A 21,337-nucleotide genomic window follows, 5' to 3' on the forward strand; every position below is an offset into this window, starting at 1 on the left:
TTGCTTTTGCAGTGTGCTTGCCTGTGGTCTTCAGTATACCCTTGACGCCCAGGTTGTCCACATTAAATGCTGTGATACCTACGTTGACAGCAGAATGGACTGCAGTGTCTGCAGCTTGTCCTGCCTCGTCTCCATACCTGATCACAAACATGGAGATATTCTGAGCTAAATGACCTGACAGAAGTTCATGTTATGTTGTTGACTATTGATTCTAAAGGATTTTTGAGATAATGTGAAACATCTTAAAATGAACAGAACACAGTAAGCAGACAAAATGTTGCATTCACCTCAGTTTTAATTCACAAAACACTCTTGACGGGACTGTTAATAAAAATAAGCACCTTCTCAGCAACCACTGAATGGTCAGTAATGGTCAGTAAATAAGGCACTGTGGGTAGGTTCGAATTTGGCAGAGACATTAGTCAGAGAAAATGCAGTGTGTTTTTACCCGCCACCATTTATATGCTGCTAGGGGGGTCCAAGAGGCTTCCTAGACCCCTAAATCTGAAAAAGCAACAGGAAAGAGTAAATTAATCCATTTCCCAAAGCATTGAAGTTTGGATAGGTATATAGTAGGGGTGTAACACAAGTCACGGTTCGGTACGTACCTCGGTTTTGGGGTCACGGTTCGATACGAGTTCGGTACAACAGGAAATGTATTTTTTTAATTTATTTTGAACAGACAGTAAAGCTACATGTAGCATGAGCAGTTGTTTTTGATTTTAATTAGATTGTATAATTTCAAGATTTAAAGCAAAAACAGAACTTTTGATTTGTGAAATTATGCTACATAAGACACCTGCACAAAACAAAAACAGCTGACGGACAGAATTAAAATGACAGCAGGTGGCGCTTATGAAACAGCAGTGATAGTGTTTCCTTGGGCATTATATGGAGGTAAGAGGAAAAGAAAATGCCATTGAAGCATTTCTGGAGACAGTCAGTTCCTCTAAAAGATACATTCATATAAACCCCCACATATTTGTCTTCCTGTATTTCAAGCATTGCGAACGGTGAGCTTGATCTGCCTGGTACAGTACTTTCTCCGCTTTACAGACCTCATAAAAATTCCACACAAATTACATTTTGGGAAATGATGGCAATGCAGTTTGTGTGCAATTCTGGAATAGAGATCAGCTGGTCGACCAGTGCATCTCTAGAACCCCAAACTTTCCCACACTGCTGATTTAAAACAAGCAGGCGGTTCTTCGAACTCTTGCGTGGCGTCTGAACTGAGATTGAGGTCTCTGCAGAGCAAAAGTGGGCGTTTCTGAATTTGTGGGCATTTTCAAACTGCAGGGTGTTTCTCAATAACGCATTCAAAATTATCCCCTTAACCCCACCCCTAAACCTTCCTAAATCAGGAAACATGGTCTAAAATTTTAAATAACATGTATATTATTGCATTACTGCAAGCGCCCCCTTCTGGATTGATCGCCTATGACTGACTGTATTCATCGTCTGACTGCATGAACCAAACCGTGACAAATACATGTACCGTTACACCCCTAGTATATAGCCAAAAAAATAAAAATAGCAGTATCCGACTCTTGGGTGGGAAAAAGAATAAAAAGGAAAGCAGAAGAGAAACTGTGAATCAGTGAATCCTGAAAAACAATAAATAAAAAACACCTACTTGTGCCTCACAGTAGTCACCGTCTCTGAAGTTATACTTTTGCCAATGGTCTTTGCTGCTGTTTCCAGACTTGACCAGAGATTCGACAAACCTATAGAACACATTTTGCATCTAAACATGAACTAAAATACCTTTTGTAAAGTTATAAAGGAGTATGAATATCTTAAAGTTTGATATACTTCACTTAATTTAGCAGGACAAAAGTAAAATGGCACAAGCCTTTCAGAACATTTGAATGATTTATTTGTTTACCTTGTAAGCTGCTTCCTGCCACTAGCTTGGCTCCATCCATGTTGGAGCAGTTGTCTTTACTTTTCTTGAGGGATTCTGGAATGAGTTTGCTACCGTGCTTTTTTACGTGTGGAGCAAGTTCTTTCCCAACTCTATCAGCTACAGCAGCAACACCATCCACTGGTGAATATAACAAAACGTATTATACATGTTGCAAAACAGGATATAGAAAAGCTATAAATATTTCAGTATATGATAAATCTAATTACACCATTGTTTTACCTAGAAACTGGCTGACTTTCACAGCACCCCCAGTGGCCTGCTTAGCTGCATTTAGGCCTTTGGTGACCTTGGGGCTGACCTCTGCTGGGGTCTCCTCTGGAGTGATGTTTTCTCGTAGCTTAGATGCTCCTCTCTGGATGGCTTTACCGGTAGCTTCAGCTCCTCGCACAAGCCCCCGACTCAGCCAGGAAGTCCCTGAATAACCACAGTGGAAATATCACAATACCTTTAGCACTTGTTTTCGCTTACAGTGTATTAGAGTGGCCTCTAGTGGCTAATTATAAAATGCACCAATAAGGCGTTCAGTTCCCTCTTAAATAAAGGTTCCAAAGAGGGTTTTTCACAATTATGCCATAGAAGAACCATTTTTGGTTCCCCAAAGAACCTCTCAGTGATCAGTTCTTAAAAGAAAAAATGTTTCCCTAGAAGAATGTTAATTTTTTAAGAACTTTTTGTTCAGTGGAAAGATTCCATGGATCTTCATGGAACCATAGATGCCAATCTTTATTTTTAAGAGTGCATGTCTTCTTAACTTCTACTTCAATAGAAGAAACAAAAACACTAGCTATCCAATGAGATACCTATCAAAATTTCAGGTTGCTTTACTTTAATCTTAAAGTTCAGACCTGCTAGAATGTTCTGTGACATTTTTTCGCTCCACACAGGAACAGTTTTTTCCTCCCCTCCTGGTGTTTGGGTTAGAGATGTTTCTGAAGGAGGAACCTTCCCACTCAGGTTAATGTCTGTTCCTGCAGCGCCACCTTGTTCTTCATCTACCTTAAAAAAAATCTCTTAGTTATGAGAAATACGTAGCAAATTTATGAGTTACACAAAACCAATTGCATCAATTCAGAGTTCAATAAAACTGTCAATTTTATAATTTCAGTTAATCATACATTGACAAAATCAAATTTGAGATTGAGTACCTGGACCCTGAGCTGTGCCAGAGCTGCCAGCTGTTCCTGGAACAGATCCCTGTCTGCTGCAGGCAGCTCTGAGGACAGCACTACCCCAACATAGGACCCCGGCACTGCTGCGGTGGTATTGGGAAATGTGAACACACCTTTGTTGCTAAGAAAGACTGGTGAGTCTGGGTATAGTGGGTAGATCCAATCACAAACCTGCAAGCACAATTTTAATCAAAATTTTTTACTGTACATGATTTTTACTTGCCTTTAAACCGTAATGAATTAATTTGGCGTAAAAACAATTCACTCAGAAATTGCTAATAAATAAACAGTTACAAAGAAACCGCAAGTAACAACGAATTAAACATGAAATTTTGAAGTTAAAAAAAACAAAACACTGAAACAGTATTTTCTTGTAAATTGCACTCCAATCATTTGTTTTACTTGCAACTTTAAAAAGTTTTTTTTTTTAATAATGAATAATACATTTACAAAATTTGATCATGTGATTAATTACAGTTTTATTGTATTGACAGCCATAGATTTTAACAAGCTCGTTTAGGATTTAAAACTTTATTAGAGATTTATTAAACTTTATTAGAACGCCATTAAACTTTATTAATATTAATATGAATAATTAAAAGCATAGTTAAGAGAAATAAAATATGCTGCAAATTTAATTTATATTTTCAAATGATTTTATTAAACTTTTAGGCTATAATTCAATAAGAAGTGTTAGCTAAATAAAAATCTAAAAAACAAATAATGAATTTAAGAAAAACATTTATAATATCATGCATATTTTAGTGGGCCAATTTATTTACAATTATTGCAATTTATATGCGGGAGATCATTATATTTTGGGGTTCTGAGCATCAAAACGTTTGATGACCCCTGCAATAAAGATTAATGTTGTGTATTTGGATGTCATTGTGCATATGAGGGACAACTGGGGTCAAATAAGACTGCAATTATATTGCATATGTTTGTGCACTGTGTGATTATTCAGAAAGCCAGCCTTTGTTCTGGATTGCTAAAGTGGGACAAAAGACCACTGTGGAATGCATGCAGCAGTTATGTTAACACGTGGACTCCACGTGTCCTAAATCAACCCCCAGAGCCAATACTGCACAGAGCCGACGCTCAGCCGTTCAATGAGATTTCTATTTGCTGAAACAGCATGCAGACCGACTCTGTACAAAGAACCCTGGCGTCACCCGTAACAGACCGTTTCTAGCACTGCACCACCTAAACAGACCTAAAGCCTTTGTCGTAGCCACCACACAGTCAGGTTGGACAGGCTTTTGTGGGTTTGACAGAAAAGGTGGAACTGTGAAACCGCCTGTTTGACGTCTGAAAGTGAAACCGTTCTAATCCATGTCATATTTGAGTGATACAAACAACCAACTGAAAGAAAAACTTCCTGAGTTTAAAAGTCATCACAAATACTACCTATCAAATGAGCCATACTAAATAAATCCCAAGCCTACTCTTAATTAAAAAAAAAAAACACAAGGTTTCTACTTCTCTCTTTGCTCTATAATGCACAAGAAAGTGCCTGTAATTGTATAACATGAAAAGCATGACAGTAATCTCAGTTATTTTGCGGTCAGCCATGAACTGATGTTCAACAACCAAACCCTACATAGATGTAATTATTTTTAAAAACAAAAGAAAAACACCCAGTTTCATGTGATCATCACAAGACTTCTCTGGTGTGCAGGGTAAATCTATACAATTCTTGTCAAGGTGATGAATAGTTTGTTTATAGCTCAAATAAGGGTGTATATAATGCAATGCTATATGACCAAAGTTTCAAACAAAGACTTTCATAATATTATTATGAAATTAATTCATGCGCACACACCCAAAAAAAACTTAAGATGATTCTTAATATTTGTGCCTTTGGCAGTAAAAATATAAAGTTCATTTTTAGCATAAATTAATGCAAATCATTTTATGATATTAAAAAAAAAAGTTAATATCTTTCACAAGTTAGTATTTATATAATATATATATATATATATACACACACACACACACATTCAAATGAAGCACTATATAGTGTATGTATGTATAAGGTTTTATTTCGTTTTCATTTTAGGTCTAGTAATTTCGGTGTGCTTTTGTCTTTTTTTTATTATTTTTTTTTATTCCAATATTTATTTTTATTTCAGTGTTAGTTTTAGTAATTTTAGTACTTCAGCTTTAACAATTTACTTTTCACCCAAGACAACATCTCTAATTTTCATTTAAATTCTTTAAGTTTTTCGTGTAATAGCCTATTTATATTTCATTTCAACTTATTTCAATTACCAAAAATGATTTAGGAGACAGCGACAACAACACATTCATAAATATAAAAATATTATCCAAACACAATATTTACCTGTAGGTAGGCTGGGGCATAGCCGGTACCATTGCTCTGGCTGTTGTATATGATTATTCGTAGGAACCCTGGATAAGAAGGGGCGCTGACTTGACCCTCAGCAGAAACGAAGAACATCTGCACCCCACTAGGCAAGAACAAAATCTCCATGCCAGCCTCTCTGAGATTGACTGGGGCAAACGCCTGGCGCGGAGGTGTCCGGTTTGGAGCAGCTTGAAATGGCTCGTTGCCTCCATTAGAGAGTGACAGATGCCCTTCAGTTGGTTGTGGAGTGTAGGCTGGTGGAAGTTCAGCGGGTGCAGTGAAGCCCGCCGTAGGGGAGGCAGGATGAGCAGAGGCCCCCCCTGAAGCTGAGAGAGGTGTTCTGGTGATAACTACTGGATGGGGGTCCTGGAGGACAGGAACAGTCGGATAAAGGCGCTGACCCGAGTTCGCTGTGGACTCCAGCACCCCTAGACGATCAGTGATGGTGCTCAGAGTCTCGTTCATCCTCAGCTGCGTCTGTCGCGCGAAGTCCCAGTAGCGTCCGACGCAGCGCTCACCGTGGGTGTTCACCTCTAGCCCTCTGAGAAGATGCCGCCTGCCCAGTTTGTACAGAAGAAGCGCTTGGTCCTTATTCCCCACCTCATCATACTGAAGCCCTGAGTTCAGACACTGGAGCGCTTTCTCATAGTTCTCACGAATGGTGCGGATTTCAGCCGGTTCTGATGACTCCATTACCGTGCCAGGAAACGCAAAATGTATAACCCTTCTAAAACGAAAAAAGTTAAATTTGAAATGTACAAAAAGGGTGGCCGTTTTGGCGGCGTGCGCTTAAAATAGGAATGAAGAGATTTTTCCCATGAAGTCACTCAACGAAATTATGTAGCATAGTCACCAAGCAGGTTCAACCAGATTACGAAAAAAATAAAAAAATAAATAAAATAAAATATTAGCGCTTCTGGTCACTGACGCTCTGCTGATGTTAAAAGTTGCACTTAAAGTCAACCCGAATAGGGCTCTGTTCGTCTCCGTTCATACCCAAAACGATTTTAGCGCCTAAATCGGAGTTAAAGACAAACTTGAATATAGAGAGTGTGGTGTTAAGATGCACTGCAATGACCCTTACTAAGAGTGCGCGATGAACCACCTGCGCGGTTTCGATCGCTTATGTTTGCTGCCACTTAACATGGTTTATGCGTTACGAAATATGTTCCCATACATATAAACTGGATTGACAACAAACAAGTTCTCTTTCCTAAAATGAGACGCGAGTCAGAGCGAACGGCAGAGGTCGTCGTGCACCATAAAACCAAATTAGTGTACTAGGCAGAAACAGATTTTTACAACGGAAGCAATGCAACTTGTTTCGTTTGTTGAAATTCAGTTGTGTACATGATTTTGCACATAGCATATAAGTAAAATACATGGTATACCAGAAAAAGAGACCCTAAAAGGAAAGAAAGTGGTACAAAACCATTCGCTCATTTCATATCCCTGTTGAAAAAACCAGCATATGCTGGTTAGGTATGGTTTGACGCTGGGATGCTGGTTTAATATGGTTTATGCTGGTGCTTTTCCCGCACATGACCAGCATAACCCAGCAAAAGGACCAGCATAAGCCAGCAAAGGACCAGCATAAGCCAGCAAAGGACCAGCATAAGCCAGCATCCCAGCGTCAAAACATACCTAACCAGCATATGCTGGTTTTTTCAACAGGGATACCAATATGGGAGAACACAGCCTCCAGACTAACAGCATGTTGGATTTACAAAGAAACAAGTCACAATATTGCTGACTACTTAATAGTCTTAAGCAACCTATGATAAATCACATTAAGAAGTTTAAAAGCCACATTTAAAAAGCAATCATTCAATATTTACAATAGACTTAAGCGCTGCAGTTCATTTGTTGGCCAAGTCACCAAAACATCAAGGGAGAGGCAGAGACTCCACAGGTTCAAGCAGGGACACTCCACAATATCTGAAAGACCAGATCAGGCATTAGGAAGAGGGTAGAATCCAAAACACCCACATTACAAATGCCTGCTTACTTTGAACGCTTGTATTTCTCCTGGATTGCCTGTTGGGGGCGACCTGCAGCCCCTAGATGGAGCTTATGAAGTTCCTTCAAACACGGGCTGATCACTACCAGCGAGTAACCAGTGAAGGCATACAGGTTTTCAGGCTGCCAAAAACTCACACCCAACAGCTCAATTTGTCTCACAAGTATTTGGGGGTTTATACCAAAACTACACACCTGTCTATAGTTCTGGAAGCATTAAAGGACTTGATTGGCTCATCCAAATAAGACACGTTACAGTAAAAAGGTTGGACTCACCCAAAAAAATAAAATAAAAAAAAATCATTTAGAGTGCAATTGGCCAGACAAAATGCAGCTGCAGCAGTCTTGGAAGGTAGATACTGCACAAAGGAATCCACCTCAAGCAGGCTCAACTCTGAAAGATACTGTTGGGGCAGAGAGAGAAAAGAATCGATATCCAATTCGGAGGAGACGTTTCACAAGATGAAACACTCACCAAAGCAAGGTTTACAGTCCTGACACAGATATGCTCCTCTAAAGTGTACTGCATCAAAAACTGGTGAACTGTGGGTGCAGTCAGGTCAAAAGCCAGCACTCGGAGCAGGTGCTGCTCCATCCGAACCAGCTGTTTCTTTGTGTAGGTGTCATCTGTGATGTACACAAACTCATCCACTTCCGGAGGACACACCTCCTCGTATTACCTAATCAGCAACGCACCAGGTCGTTACATCAGTAGGTAACAAACTTGATAATAGCTCATCACCACTTACGCAGCCAGGAGTACGGCAGCTGTTCCCACAAGCTGCAATTTTACTCTCAGGATAGACATGCACGAAAGGAAGCGGTCCAAGTAATTGACAGCCAAGTAGAGCGTCTCTGAGCACAACTTGTATTCCTCGCCGACCTCAACCAGCCAGTCAACAAGGATGATCATCATACCGCTGGTTATGTCAGGCTGCTTTCTCATATATCCAGGCTTCGGCCTGTATTTAACCTGAGAGATGCAGTGCATTACAGATACAGGGCTACTCGAGAGACCTTCTAAAAACTAAATATACCAACTTCACATTCACGCAAGTATCGGTGAATGTCCTCAGCATATTCTTCACACAGGATATCCTCAGGGGAAGCATCGTCCTCCGGCAGTGACAGCATGGAAGAATCCATGCAAGACCCTAAATATTTTAGGAAGTATAAAGTCTTAAGCCTCATTCACAAGGAATCTGCACTGCAATTGATGAAGTGCCTTTTAGTTTGATGTTATTAATGTGAATAAACAACCATACAGCCTTAAAATTATGATACAGGTGCATCTCAATAAATTAGAATGTCGTGGCGAAGTTCATTTATTTCAGTAATTCAACTCGCATAAAAAAAAACACTATTGCAGTTGTATAGAAAGTGAAGAAAAGTAGAGACACTTACAAAAATTTTAACTATTGTAGTTGCATAAGTAGTTGAGGTTAAAATTAGACAATGTCTTAAAGCTGTGATTGTTATAAAATATAAAGAGATTGAAAACCCATTTAAAATTAAAAGTGAAAAAAAAAAAAAAAGACTGTTACATAAGTACATAATTAGTTAAACTTAAAAACAAACTACTGTTGTTCCACACATGTCTTAAAGCTGTCGGTGTTAGATAAAACATTAAATATAAGTAAAGCAATGCAGAGAATTACATAAAGTTTGTGTAGTTGTACACGAATATTACATACACTTTAAAGTGGTGACTGATTCATTTGAAAAGTTCTATGATTTTTTAAAAACAAAACAATTACAGCTGTAAAACAAATAGTTTTTATTTTACTTTTAATATTTACTTATGGACTTCATCTTTCAGCATACCTGAACCAAGATCTTGGACAGCATCATCTAAAAGCAGAAGCTCTGAATGCAGCAAGAAGTTAAGAATGAGGGTGATTTAGTTGACTGCACAATACTGACTGCTTCAACCACGTGATCAAGTGTAGCACTCGATGTGCTGACGTCACGGGTAGATGAATCTCGAAAAGCTTGCTCATAGTTGGATGAAACCAGTGGTGTAGTCCACTTTTTTGTAGTGGGTATATTCTGATCCCCCCCCAGTATGGTAACATACTGTTATACTACTTAAACTTATTCTTTGAGACCAATAATTTTCAACTGTACTGTATCCTCCTAGGGCAGGGTTCCTCAAATCTTGCCCTGGAGGGCCAATGCGCTGCAGAGTTTAGCTCCAACCCTGATCAAACTCACCTACCTGTGATTTTCTAATGATCCTGAAGACACTGATTAGTATACTCAGGTGTGTTTGATTAGGGTTAGGGCTAAACTCTGCAGGAAAGTGGATCTCGTGGGCCAGATTTGAGGATCCCTGTCCTAGGGCTTTAATGCTACAGGCACCAAACTCATCAGAGACCTTGGACCTGATCTGTAGTTTGTTTCTATATCTTTTATAACTGGTGAGACTTACTGTTTTCATATAAATAATTATCGAAAATCAAATATTTCCCATAGGCTTGCATTGGCTGAGCAAACATGCCCTCTCTAGAGGACAACTTCAGTCCACTAGAGGGAGCCACAGGATAAGAAATCTTTCAACTCCCCTCATTTACTTTCGTTTTCAGTCAGTTAAATTTACAAATAATTGCATACTTTTCCTTTATGCTGCCAAGCAAAGCTAACATATTTGATCGTGACTAGGTCAGGTGACTATCTGATGTCCAGAGGCCAGTGTGAAAGACGTTCGGGACAAGTTGACTGATCGGTCACTGCTCCGATGGGGCCAATGGTGCATCCTCATGAAACAATCATTTGCACGTTTTTTAAGCCTTGCCAATTAAAACATTCAAGCGATTTGTGTCATCTGCTGCAGCTGAAGCATCAGCAGCAGGCTTACGAAAACGCTTAAAGAGTGTAGTTTTGAGTTTGCTTTCGTTTCATATCTCCTTTAGTGATTCACATTCAATTCTGCACAAAAGTTGAGCAATAGCACTGTCATCAACAGAAACACGGCGTGATTTTCAAAAAGTCGGTGCTTCGCAACACAGACGGGGTGAATTTACGAATGAACGTGTGAAAGTTCTGTGACAAAACGATGTTGTTACATATCCTCGCACTTTAAGTGGGTATACAGAAATCCTTGACCTTTCTTAGTGGGTATACGGCGTATACCTGCGTATCACATAGATTACACCACTGGATGAAACCTAATTAAGAGAAAAACTTCACTTTCTTACACTCTTGACTTGGAGTAGCATTGTAAACACTTGGCACTAACCTGACCAAACACTCGGTTATGCTGATCATTTTCGGTCAAAACACCGAGCACAACCCTTTGGCCGGGCTTGTGAGCACGTAGGCCATCCACTCTTCCCAGACCTATTAGGGTTTTCCTGACGACTGGAAAGAGGAGCGAAGCCACGGGAAGCCATTTTATCTGCTAAAAATTAGTCAATTTAAGGTCAATTCAAATTATGAACAACTACTCGAATACTACTTCAAAGACATAAAAAAAACCCTGTTCAAAACAAACCTTTTCTTGCGTTAAACTCAGTACTTTGACACTGATTAGCTCGCTAACCCTTTTATACGAGCAAGTCGATATTCATGACCAATTGACATGAGGTTAGTTAACACAGTTGACTTAATTGAGATCTGCTACGCTTTCCAGCTGTTGGAAATTGAAAATTTTCGCAACTTGTTTATCGACTAGTTAATAGCAATTTGCTGTGGAATATGTGCCGATCGGGTCCAGTCGGGTCTGTGTCTTCCCGGCCGGGTTCGGGTCCATCTTTCAAATAATTGACGGTCCGCGTCGGTTCCGGGTAGTACATTTTTGACATTTCTCGGTTCTGCACGGGCCCGGGCTTTCAAAATAATAGACGGGTCCGGGTCCTGAACACATTTACGGAATTTTTGGACCTGTGTAGACCTCTACTCTGGTATTCTGGTCTGTGAGCGTACAGTATATGCATTCAGGGGGCGTGGCTTTGGACGGCAATTGCAGGGAGGGTGGGACGTTCGCTTTCAGTGCTATCAGGCTAAAGTTAACATTTTCCAAGATCTGCTACGGTACCTTTAAGGTATCGTCACGTGGCAACAACCATGGAAACAGAGTACTACGTTTCTATGCTGTTCAGAGGCAGTATTAATTAGTTGACAAATAACATTTCATTAACATTAATTTTTTTAATGTCAACATTAATTTTTTTTGATGCAAACACTTTTAGAATGTATAAACTGTTTTTTATAAACTATTGGCATTTTGAACTTTTAGATTAAGACATTTAAAACACTTAAACACATTTTCACTATTTAGGGCTTACTTTGTTTTCTTCACACCGTCTATGCTTCACACATCAAGTATCATATTTCATCTGAATTTATTTATTATTTTTTTAAACACACAAAGTCGTTTTTATTTCACTCTGTTTAGATCATAGTCTTAAACATGTAAGAATTCCTATTTTTAATTATGGATTTTCATAGTTTGGCTCTGGGACAAAAGTTCAACAGAAAACTATAGCCTACATAAAAAGGTATTTCAAAAGTAGTAAAATAAATGATGAAAGCATGGAGCTTTAACAGGAAAGTTTTAATGTGTCCTACATATTACAAAAAGCAGAAATCTGTTTTAATAAAAAACCAACCCCTGGGACATAAAAGTGCCCAAAGTTGCGGAAACATCCATTTATATCTAAGTGTATATTTTAGGTGCTGTAACTTTTTGTTGACTATATGTAATCACCCTTTAGTTTTTTGTAGCTCCCTTTATGGTCCTGCAGTGCAACAAATGGATTTTTAAGTAGAAATATTCCAAGTAGTCTCTAGATTTATATTAGGTCACACAAACAGCCTGTATAATAATTTTAAGAATTAAGAAAGATAGTAAGAGAAGTATAGCAGTATATCACACTGCAGTACACAGTTGCCACTGCTTGACATTTCATATCACCAACCCAGATTCAAAGCTGAGAAAGGCTGTCGATGTGCTGCTCACATTGAGAATGTTTAAGGATGTTTACACCAGCATGGGCTCTCATTTAAGTCTGAGTCCTGCAAAGACCGCTCTCAATATGTGATGTAGGACTCAGCAATTCACTGCATGGGCCTTGACCGGGGACTTCGTGAGAATTGAGATTCTCTGCAGGTCTCACACTACAAAGCCTCTATAAATCTAATTAAAGATCTCTGTACAATAAAAAACAGCAGGGCTGAATTCAATATCTCAAGCACAAGATCACATAGAAAGAACCCTGACATGTTTGTAGCACAAACACAAACAGAGAATTTATTGCAAATTTCAACACATATCAATCAGGAAAACTGCTTACTCCACATTTCAAGTGACAATATACAAAGTAGTTACGGACTGAATGTCTATACAATCATTTGTGATTTACAGAGTATAAGAAGAACTATTCCTGTCTCTACATGGCCAAAACAGGCTCTGTCTGGAACGGATGGATTCTTCCTTACCGTCCCTGGTGCTGTTGTTTTCTCTTTGTCTGGCAGAAAGAGAAATTTCAACAATAACAGAGTGCTGACAGCCAGGGTAATCTGTGCTGCAGAGCAAGATTGAGACTGCTGATATCGAAATCAGGTGGTGTGGGTATAAACAAACATCAGGACATGTTATAGCAAACCCAGAGCTGTAAATTAAGTTTGTGCTTACTATAGTTCAGGAGGATATAAACTTGAGGATTCTTCTCCCTCGCAAGTAAACCCATGACATCAACACTAGAAAATTCAGAGAATGCAGTATGAACACTCACGGTACTGACGTATGTTAGCCTACTTGGAGTTCTGACGTGTGTTGGCCTAAGATCAGCATTTGTATAAGGAAAACATTGTTAGGAAGTGAAACATAGTTAGGAAGTGAGTTATTTGATAACTTATATATGTATGTACATTGTCTAAAGTTTGGGATGAGGAGTTCTGTATGCTGTGTAAGGCAGATTGAACTGGGTTCCTTGCCATTCGATTATCTTGATGTATTGCAGCAGACAATGTGCTGAGCTATAGCGTTAAATTTCCAGTTCTCATATATGCTGAGAACTGTCGATGCCAGTTTATAGCTAAATTCAAATGGTGCCAAAAGTCTGCAGGCAGATATGATGGAGTTTCACATATTTCTGTAGCTCATCTGGCAAAGCATGGCATTAGTTACTTTGGTTAAAGTTATATGCATACCTGTAAATGCTGGGAAAAAGAAACAAATGAATTTTGTAGGTCTACAACTTCTAGGAGGAAAAGAAGACCCAATATTTACTTAACTGAAGTTTTTAAATGAAATTAAATTTGAACATACTGCTGTTTTTATCTACATTTTCTGAACATGTATGTCTGTATGACACTTAAATTTAATAAAATTCAATTAAACTAAATTAAATTAGAATGTATCTTTCTAGCTATTTTTAATAATTCTGTATCCATCTGTTCATAAATGTTGAAATTTGAGACGGATTAAATATACACTGTTCTATTGAATGGTTTGTAGATCTACAACTTCTCTAAGAAAAAGACCATTTTAATTTACTTAAATTGATGTTTTAAATTAATTGTACAATAAATAAAATTAAACTGGAACATATAATTGCTATTTTTTAAATCTATATATTTGTCCATAAATGTAAATTCCTGAACATCTATGTGTCTGTATGCCATTTAAATTCACTTTTAAATTAAATTGTTAAATTAAAATAGGATCATATCATTATTGCTACTTTTAGTCTTGTTTGTGTCCATGTCTTTGTCCATAAATGTTAAGAATTTAAGACAAATGATTACATACATTTATCAACTGAATGTTTTGTAAATCTACAACTTCTCTAAGAAAGATACCTTTTAAAGTTTTTTTATTAAATTAAATCAAAACTTATATTTATTGCTATTTTGTATCTCTATCTATGCCATACATTTCCTGAACATGTACATGCCTGTATGAAACTTCACTTAAATTGGGTTAAAATTAAAATAATATTGAAATAACATCCATAAATGTTGAAAATATGAGCCAAATTATTAAATATACATTTATCCATTAAATGTTCTGTACATTTATCAAAGAAGGCCCTTTTAATTTACTTAAATTAAGTTTTTTAATTTAATTAAATTAAAATTAACTTATAATTATTGCTATTTTTGTTAGTGTTTTTTTGTCACTGTCACTGTCTATAAATGTAAATTTCCTGAACACGTACGTGTCCATATGACAGGGTGGGAGTTGCTAGGCCACTATTGAAGGTGATTCTGTCTGAGCTGTCAGAGAAATACAGAGACCTCTGAGACTTGGATTGCTATGCAAAGAGCATCATCTCAGCTGGGAAAAACTGGAAGACGGGAAATTGAAAGAGAGGAGAGTGTGCTCTCCATGGACTCTTCCTCTGACATGCTCCACTGTGTAAACCTTCCCATATTGCCTAGAGAATTCCACTGAATAATCCTGATTGACACACTGCTGTTGTCTGCCACAAAGCTTCTTCAAACCTGACATTCTTGTCAAAACCAGTAGAGCAGACTCGGGGTGAGCGGATGATTCATTATCAATGCGACCCATTCCCCCTGAAGTCAGCACACAGTCTAATGAAAACGCTTCAGGCGGCCTTGCCGTCGAATGCCGTGTGTTAACATTCGACCTACTTGTGCAATGGAAATAAATGCACCAAAGCTGGGCTGAATCGCCTGCATCAGGGGAATAAGAAACCTTCTCTGATTTCTACAGTTTTATGGATTAGATGGATTAGAGGAAAAATCAGCCAAGGCACTGTTCTTATCAAAATCCAACAGCATTCACTCGTGTGCCTCAGCGCTGGCATTAGCTGGAGCAATTATAAAGACCCAAAGGACAGGATCAGACACAGCAGGACTGACCAACGGTCCCCAGTGGGCATCTGAGCTGACAGTGGAAGGCTGCCAATATATGTCTAGAGGCAGAAATTGCCCTCTAACTCCCGTCCTTGCACATTTTATGAGGAGAGCGAATACTTCGATGAATGTTAAAGAGGTATTTCAGCCCAAAACGAGCATTCGGTCATTATTATCCCAAACCCTCGTGTCGTATAGCTTACTTTCTTCTGCGGAACACAAAAGATGTTTTAAAAAAATGGAAAAATGTTTTGTTCATACACTGTAAAAATGAGTGTTATTTTCCATTCCATATCTTTTTATAAATGTATAAAATTTGAAACAAAAGGTTAAATACATTTATCTACTGATTTGTTTTGTAGATCTATTGATTTTTTTTTGAAGTTGTAGATCTACAAAGAAAAAGATCTTCTTAATTCACTTAAATTAAGTTCCACATTTAATTGGAAACTTACAATTATTGCTATTATTATTGCTACAATTATTGCTTTTAGTTGTTTTTTACATCTATGTTTGTCCAAACATGTAAATTCCCTGAGCATTTACATGTCTGTATAACACTTACATTAGCTTATAAGTTAGTTCAATTAAAATAAATACAATTAAATAGAAACATAGAAAACCATTATTGCTTTGTCTTTTTGTATCCATATCTTTGTGGTTAAAAAAATAAATGCTGAAAATTTGAGACAAATAATTAAATATACATTTATATATTTAATGTTTTGTAAATCTGTATCGGTAAAAAGACTATTTTTGTCCATTCACGTAAACAATTCAAAATGCCATAGTAAAAACCTGTTAATTGGTAAATGGTAAGTTCTTATAAATTATGTACATTAGGGTTTTATGCTGTATCTTATGTTGTTAAATTAATGTTTATTGTATTATATTAGTGTCATTTTTTTAGTGTTACCATGATGGTGTTTTGTATTTGTGTTCATGACACTGTGCACCCTCTACATATTTTTTTTTTACTTTAAATTTAAGTTTAAACCATAAAACCCAAAATAACCACAGCTGATGTCTTTTTACAGTAAATTTCACAGATTTTTTTTACTGTGTACTGTGAAAGTCAATTGTGGATCAGTGTTGTTTTGGACCCTATTGACCTGCATGGACAAAAATAGTTGAATGACAAGTTTGGAACGACTAAATGATGACAGAATTTCATGTTTTGGTGAACTGTCCCTTTAATAGGAACAGAGGGTTTTCTACTGGTTCAAGATGAATCACTGATGATCAATAAGTTCGAATGCATTATTACCGAAACAGAATTCCCATTCATGATATAAAATAATAGAAGCGAGCTGCGCCAGACAGTCATGCTTTGCTTTGCGTCGATCCATAATCTGTGTTCCGTGTCTTTAGTGCACAGAGCAGAAGAGATAAGACCTTCCCAGGAGGCATGACGCCTCGCTTCTATTGACATGCATAGCTCTGCTCCATCCATATGCCAGTCCGCACCAGACTCTCTGTAGACAGACAGACGTGTCTATTTAAAAAAATGCTTTGGTGATAAAATCAGAAATGGCCAGGACTTGACTTCATTTTTCATTCTCAATGTCTCTGCCACCTGAAGAATATGTTCAAATGTGACATCTGACTGACATACACTCTTAAAAATAAAGGTTCTTTATTGACATCTATGTGATCCATGAAGAACCTTTAACATCTATGGAACCCTTCCATTCCACAAAGGGTTATTTATAGTAGAAAAAGGGTTCTTTTGATTTTTAAATGTTCTTCATATTAAGAAAAATGGCTATTTTAAAAACTGTTCATGGAAAGTTTTGTTGGGGACCAAAAATGTTGGTTCCCCAAAGAACCTTTCAGTGAACAGTTCTTAAAAAAAACATATTTTTCTTAGTGTGAAGAACATTTCAAACTCTTTTCCACTGTATCAACTATAGAGAACCCTTTTTTTGGAATTGAAAGGTTCCATAGGTGTTAAAAGTTCTTCAGGGTATCATGCCAATAAAAAAGCTTTATTTTAAACCTTTATTTGTGTAAAACAAGATTATGCTGGACTAAATTGAACAAAAACCCTCATGCTTGTATTACAATGCAGAATACTCCTTTTTGTACAATATATGAGCCCAGCAATAGGTCTCATTCAGTGTTCATTACATCTGAGAGTAAAGCCACAACGACAGCTACACGAGAGGCCTCTCGGCTTATGATGCTGATGAGAGCGGTGATTAGTTCTGTCAGATATGAATGACTGAGCACGGCACCATGGGAGAAGACAAACAGACCCTGCCTGGGCGAAGCCTGTCGTCAAGAGTCTGAGCTGCTGAGCTGAGTAATATCACTAAGATAATCAAATCCCAATTAAAGCAAGAACGATGGTATCATCATGTGAGACATCCTTTTTGGTTTTAATTGAAACATAAATCAGCTGCTAAAGAAAGCGAGAAGACGTCAGTGGAGATGAGGGGGGAACGAGAAAGTGAGAGAGATGATAGGAATGAAACGGTGAGGGAGGGGGAATTCAGAGTACCACAGCTGGACAGTCGATATCCAGCCCACTGTTGAGAAGCAGCTCTCCAGACCCAACGCATTCAGAAACACTGCTTCCTCCTCTGCTCTCAATACAAACATAAGTAGCATCTATTTCAGCGTGCGCTATAGCTCAAGGAATCCCATGAGGAATTCACTCCAGGACCCTGAGATGAGCACGACGGATAGCTGTGTGATTTAGTGCTGACGTTTGTTTTTTTTTGCATCAAAAAGGTCAGTATTTCTATACTATATTTATCAGAATTTACTCAGAAAAAAAGATAAAAGCTGATGTTATTTTCAATTTGAATGTTAAAAAACTAAACTGTTCTTAAATATCCAGACTGACTTAAATGTGTCATTTAATGTGTTTAATTGAAATTAACATTATGCTAAGTGATTTAAAAAGATGTATCTGCTTCTAGTAAGTGATATCGGACCGTCATCATCAGGTATTCCAGTCAGTCTCAAATCTCTTTTTCTCCTCTCTCTGTATTTCGCCATCCCCCGCTCCCCTCGTTCATTGACATCCTCTGTGGAGCTTTATGTTTGAGTCATTTTCTTAATAGCCACATTCTCCTTCCACAAGCTTCCCTAAACGAAATCCATAAACAGAGATTAGAGCCGCACACCGTAATGACCCGCTGAACTTCTCCTGGAATTGCAGGCAAACCACAAGAGGGATCGAATGATTTATACTGCCGCAGGGATTCTCATCTCACTCATAAATTGAAAAGCTGGTGGGGGGAACGTTAAAGTTGACCGAGGAAACGTCCAGGAAAATAAGTGTGATTTCCCGTTTGTTGCTGTCTTCTAGCACGTCTCTGCAGACGAATGCATCTCAGAAGAAAGGAAGTGGTCATTAATCACAACCCTTTATGAGACTCTAACCACAGGCTCTCAGGGCCCACTGTGGCTCAGACGACTGTAGTCCCATACAGTGAAGCTTAGGGGACTGAAATATGCCAGCAAACAAACAAATAGCCAGTTTTGTGTTTGACTAAAAATACTTCACTTGTTTTGGCCAACATCTGTGTACAATTTTTAGGGTTCTTGAAAACAAATTCTGAACATCGTGAGAAACGTTACACTGATCTGCAGTATTGCAGCTCCTAAAATTTATTTGGTTTACAATAGGGTCTCAGTTGTTGGGATAGTCCACCCAAAAATGAACAAGGTTTGGAACAACTTGAGGATGAGTGAATGATGACAGAATTTTCATTTTTGGGTGAACTGTCCCTTTAAATGCATTAGTTGTCTTCATTTTTCATTTCACTTTGCATTTTTTCAATCTTAGTTCATGTAAATCTACTAATGCATTTTTAAATCACAAGTTGTATCTGTTGTGAACTAACATGAACAAACAATGAACAATGCATAACATTAACAAAGATTAATAAAAAAATATATTGCATTCATTGAACATTAGCTAATGTTAATTATGTCAACAAATGAGATCTCACTGTAAAGTGTTACCATTATTTTTAATAATTAAAATGTAAACGATATAATTTAAACCTGTCAAATGAGCTTGTAAATATGAAAATTGTTTCTGCTCAAAGCTGAATGCATGTTGGTCTTGTATAAGCTCAGATTTTGAACGGCCACAAATAAACTAGCTTTGTAAAAAAACACATTTTTGATACCGACAGCCTGTCAAACAAATGATTTGGCATGTTGTTCTCTTTAAATTGGGAAACTCTGTGACATTTTCCAGCTCGGGTACCTCTCAATCTATTATTCATGAGGTGTGAGTATGCAAGCTGTGTAAACAATTGACTGACCTTCTGTGTGCACCACTGGGCCGGTGTGACCACCCCAAAGTCCTAATGGACCGGAGGTGGCCTATCAACAACAAGCTCCAGTTTATGAGCCCACTGATATGCAGGTTGCCTGGATACAAAAAGCATAATTAAATGTGATTATCATCCTCTTCACATTCAATCTGAAGTATTTAAGTGATCTGGTTGTTGTTGTTTTTCTAAACCATACAAATCCAACATTCATCAAAGACAGAGATCAGATAAGGAAACAGTCAGCTGTGTGTCAGTGAACACTGGTGGCTTGACGTAAAATATGACTGGCCTGTCAGATTAATAAAATGATGACAATATTCTCATCATGATGATGCATTGATCAAGAAGTGGAAGGCAACAACAAAGCAAACTTTGGAAAATGTCTTGAAAAAAGTCTTTAGGAGCTGTAAGAAAAAATATTTTAATATAATTTTAATATATTACTAATTATATTATTATATTTTAATATAGTATAATAATTTGTATGCTATAATATATAGGTATACTATATTATTTAATTATAATATTAATTTATTATTAAATAATAACTAACTAACAATAATTGTAATATTAATGTATTATTAATTCAATTTAATAAATATAATTTAATAAATTCATAATAAACTTAATGCATTTTGGTTAGTTACTATTTATAATTTATTAAATATTTCATAAATTAAATAAGCATATTAAAATTTGAGCTAAAAAAAATTCTCCAGTAGGCCATTTTCTGGGAATGGAATAACATTAATGTGTCCAATAATGTTTTCAAATATCTTCTGGATGATCCCTGTATGATCTCATATGTTCAAATGCTTCTAATCCTAATATATTAAAATAATGTTTATATTATATATCATATAATATATTGTAATATAATATAATCTAAATTTGTTTACATTTGAATATAATATTTAATTACAATATAATACAATATAAATGACGGTTTGTTGTTATTTACAATTTATGAAATACTTCACAAAGTAAAAATATTATGGATACTACAGTAGGCCATTAGTGGGAATGTAACAACATTAATGTATCCAATAATATTTTAAAATATGATCTGTATGATCCAAATCATATGTTCACACGAGCTTAATCCCTGAGTTTTAAGTGAACAGTAATAATAGTAATAATTTAATTTACAAAACAGCAGACTAATAAAAAAAATGTGACTAAATAATAATTTATCTATCCTATGTATCCTATCTTCCCAACAGATTCCCAAATCCACCAGATATGTCTGGGATGGATGGGGCGGTGGAGGAGATCAATGGTACGGAAGTGGACAGCGAGAGTTTCCTGAGGTTTAGCCCTGCATCTGTTTCTACCGGGGCGGCCGCTGCCTCATATGGACGGACTGCAAGTGTTTACGTCTACGTCTCCATCTTCCTCAGCTTGCTGCTTTTCCTCCTTACCCTGTTGATCATTGCTCTCCACAGGCTGAAGAACATCATATCCTCTAGTTCTTCATACCCAGAATGCGGCAGTGAGGCCGGGAGCTCCTTCACTAACATGGAGATCTGCAGCATTTCCTCACAGAGATCAACAGTGTCATCGCTGTCCTGACAGCAGAGAAAGACAGATCGATTACACATGTCGAAAAGTTCTGATATTATAGAAGTTTAGAAATATTCTAGCAAGTAATTTGGTATATATAATTAAATATTTATCATTATTATCTGTGTCATTTTCATTAACATTATTTAGAGTAAATAAT

At 37.3% G+C, this 21,337-nt stretch overlaps 1 protein-coding gene, 1 long non-coding RNA gene and 1 pseudogene across 2 annotated transcripts; all 3 read right to left on the minus strand.

Annotated features, from left to right (window-relative positions):
• Positions 1-259: 259 nt before the first annotated feature.
• On the minus strand, positions 260-6,529 carry spart (spartin). Its single transcript, XM_016546455.1, has 7 exons — positions 5,447-6,529; positions 3,076-3,270; positions 2,776-2,926; positions 2,150-2,344; positions 1,889-2,047; positions 1,637-1,727; positions 260-504 (listed from the first exon to the last, which is right to left on the minus strand). The coding sequence occupies exons 1-7, from the start codon at positions 6,161-6,163 to the stop codon at positions 459-461; spliced, it is 1,554 nt and encodes a 517-aa protein (XP_016401941.1). The 5' UTR covers positions 6,164-6,529; the 3' UTR covers positions 260-458.
• Positions 6,530-7,115: 586 nt separating this feature from the next.
• On the minus strand, positions 7,116-10,881 carry LOC107734434 (cyclin-A1-like; annotated as a pseudogene).
• Positions 10,882-16,681: 5,800 nt separating this feature from the next.
• Positions 16,682-21,107, minus strand: LOC107734437 (uncharacterized). Its single transcript, XR_001639093.1, has 3 exons — positions 21,036-21,107; positions 19,603-19,711; positions 16,682-16,791 (listed from the first exon to the last, which is right to left on the minus strand). It is a non-coding gene; the product is annotated as an uncharacterized LOC107734437 (long non-coding RNA).
• Positions 21,108-21,337: the final 230 nt, after the last annotated feature.

The sequence above is a fragment of the Sinocyclocheilus rhinocerous genome, unplaced genomic scaffold (assembly GCF_001515625.1).
Source record: "Sinocyclocheilus rhinocerous isolate Xijiao unplaced genomic scaffold, SAMN03320098_v1.1 scaffold1211, whole genome shotgun sequence".
NCBI classification, from domain to species: domain Eukaryota; kingdom Metazoa; phylum Chordata; class Actinopteri; order Cypriniformes; family Cyprinidae; genus Sinocyclocheilus; species Sinocyclocheilus rhinocerous.

Coding starts and splice junctions, on each gene's coding strand:
- spart (XM_016546455.1), bottom strand. CDS start 6,163: ATGGAGTCATCAGAACCGGCTGAAATCCGCACCATTCGTGAGAACTAT. Junction 2,927..3,075: donor TGGCACAGCTCAGGGTCCAG/GTACTCAATCTC, acceptor ATTTTTTTTAAG/GTAGATGAAGAACAAGGTGG. Junction 1,728..1,888: donor GGCAGGAAGCAGCTTACAAG/GTAAACAAATAA, acceptor TGTGTTCTATAG/GTTTGTCGAATCTCTGGTCA.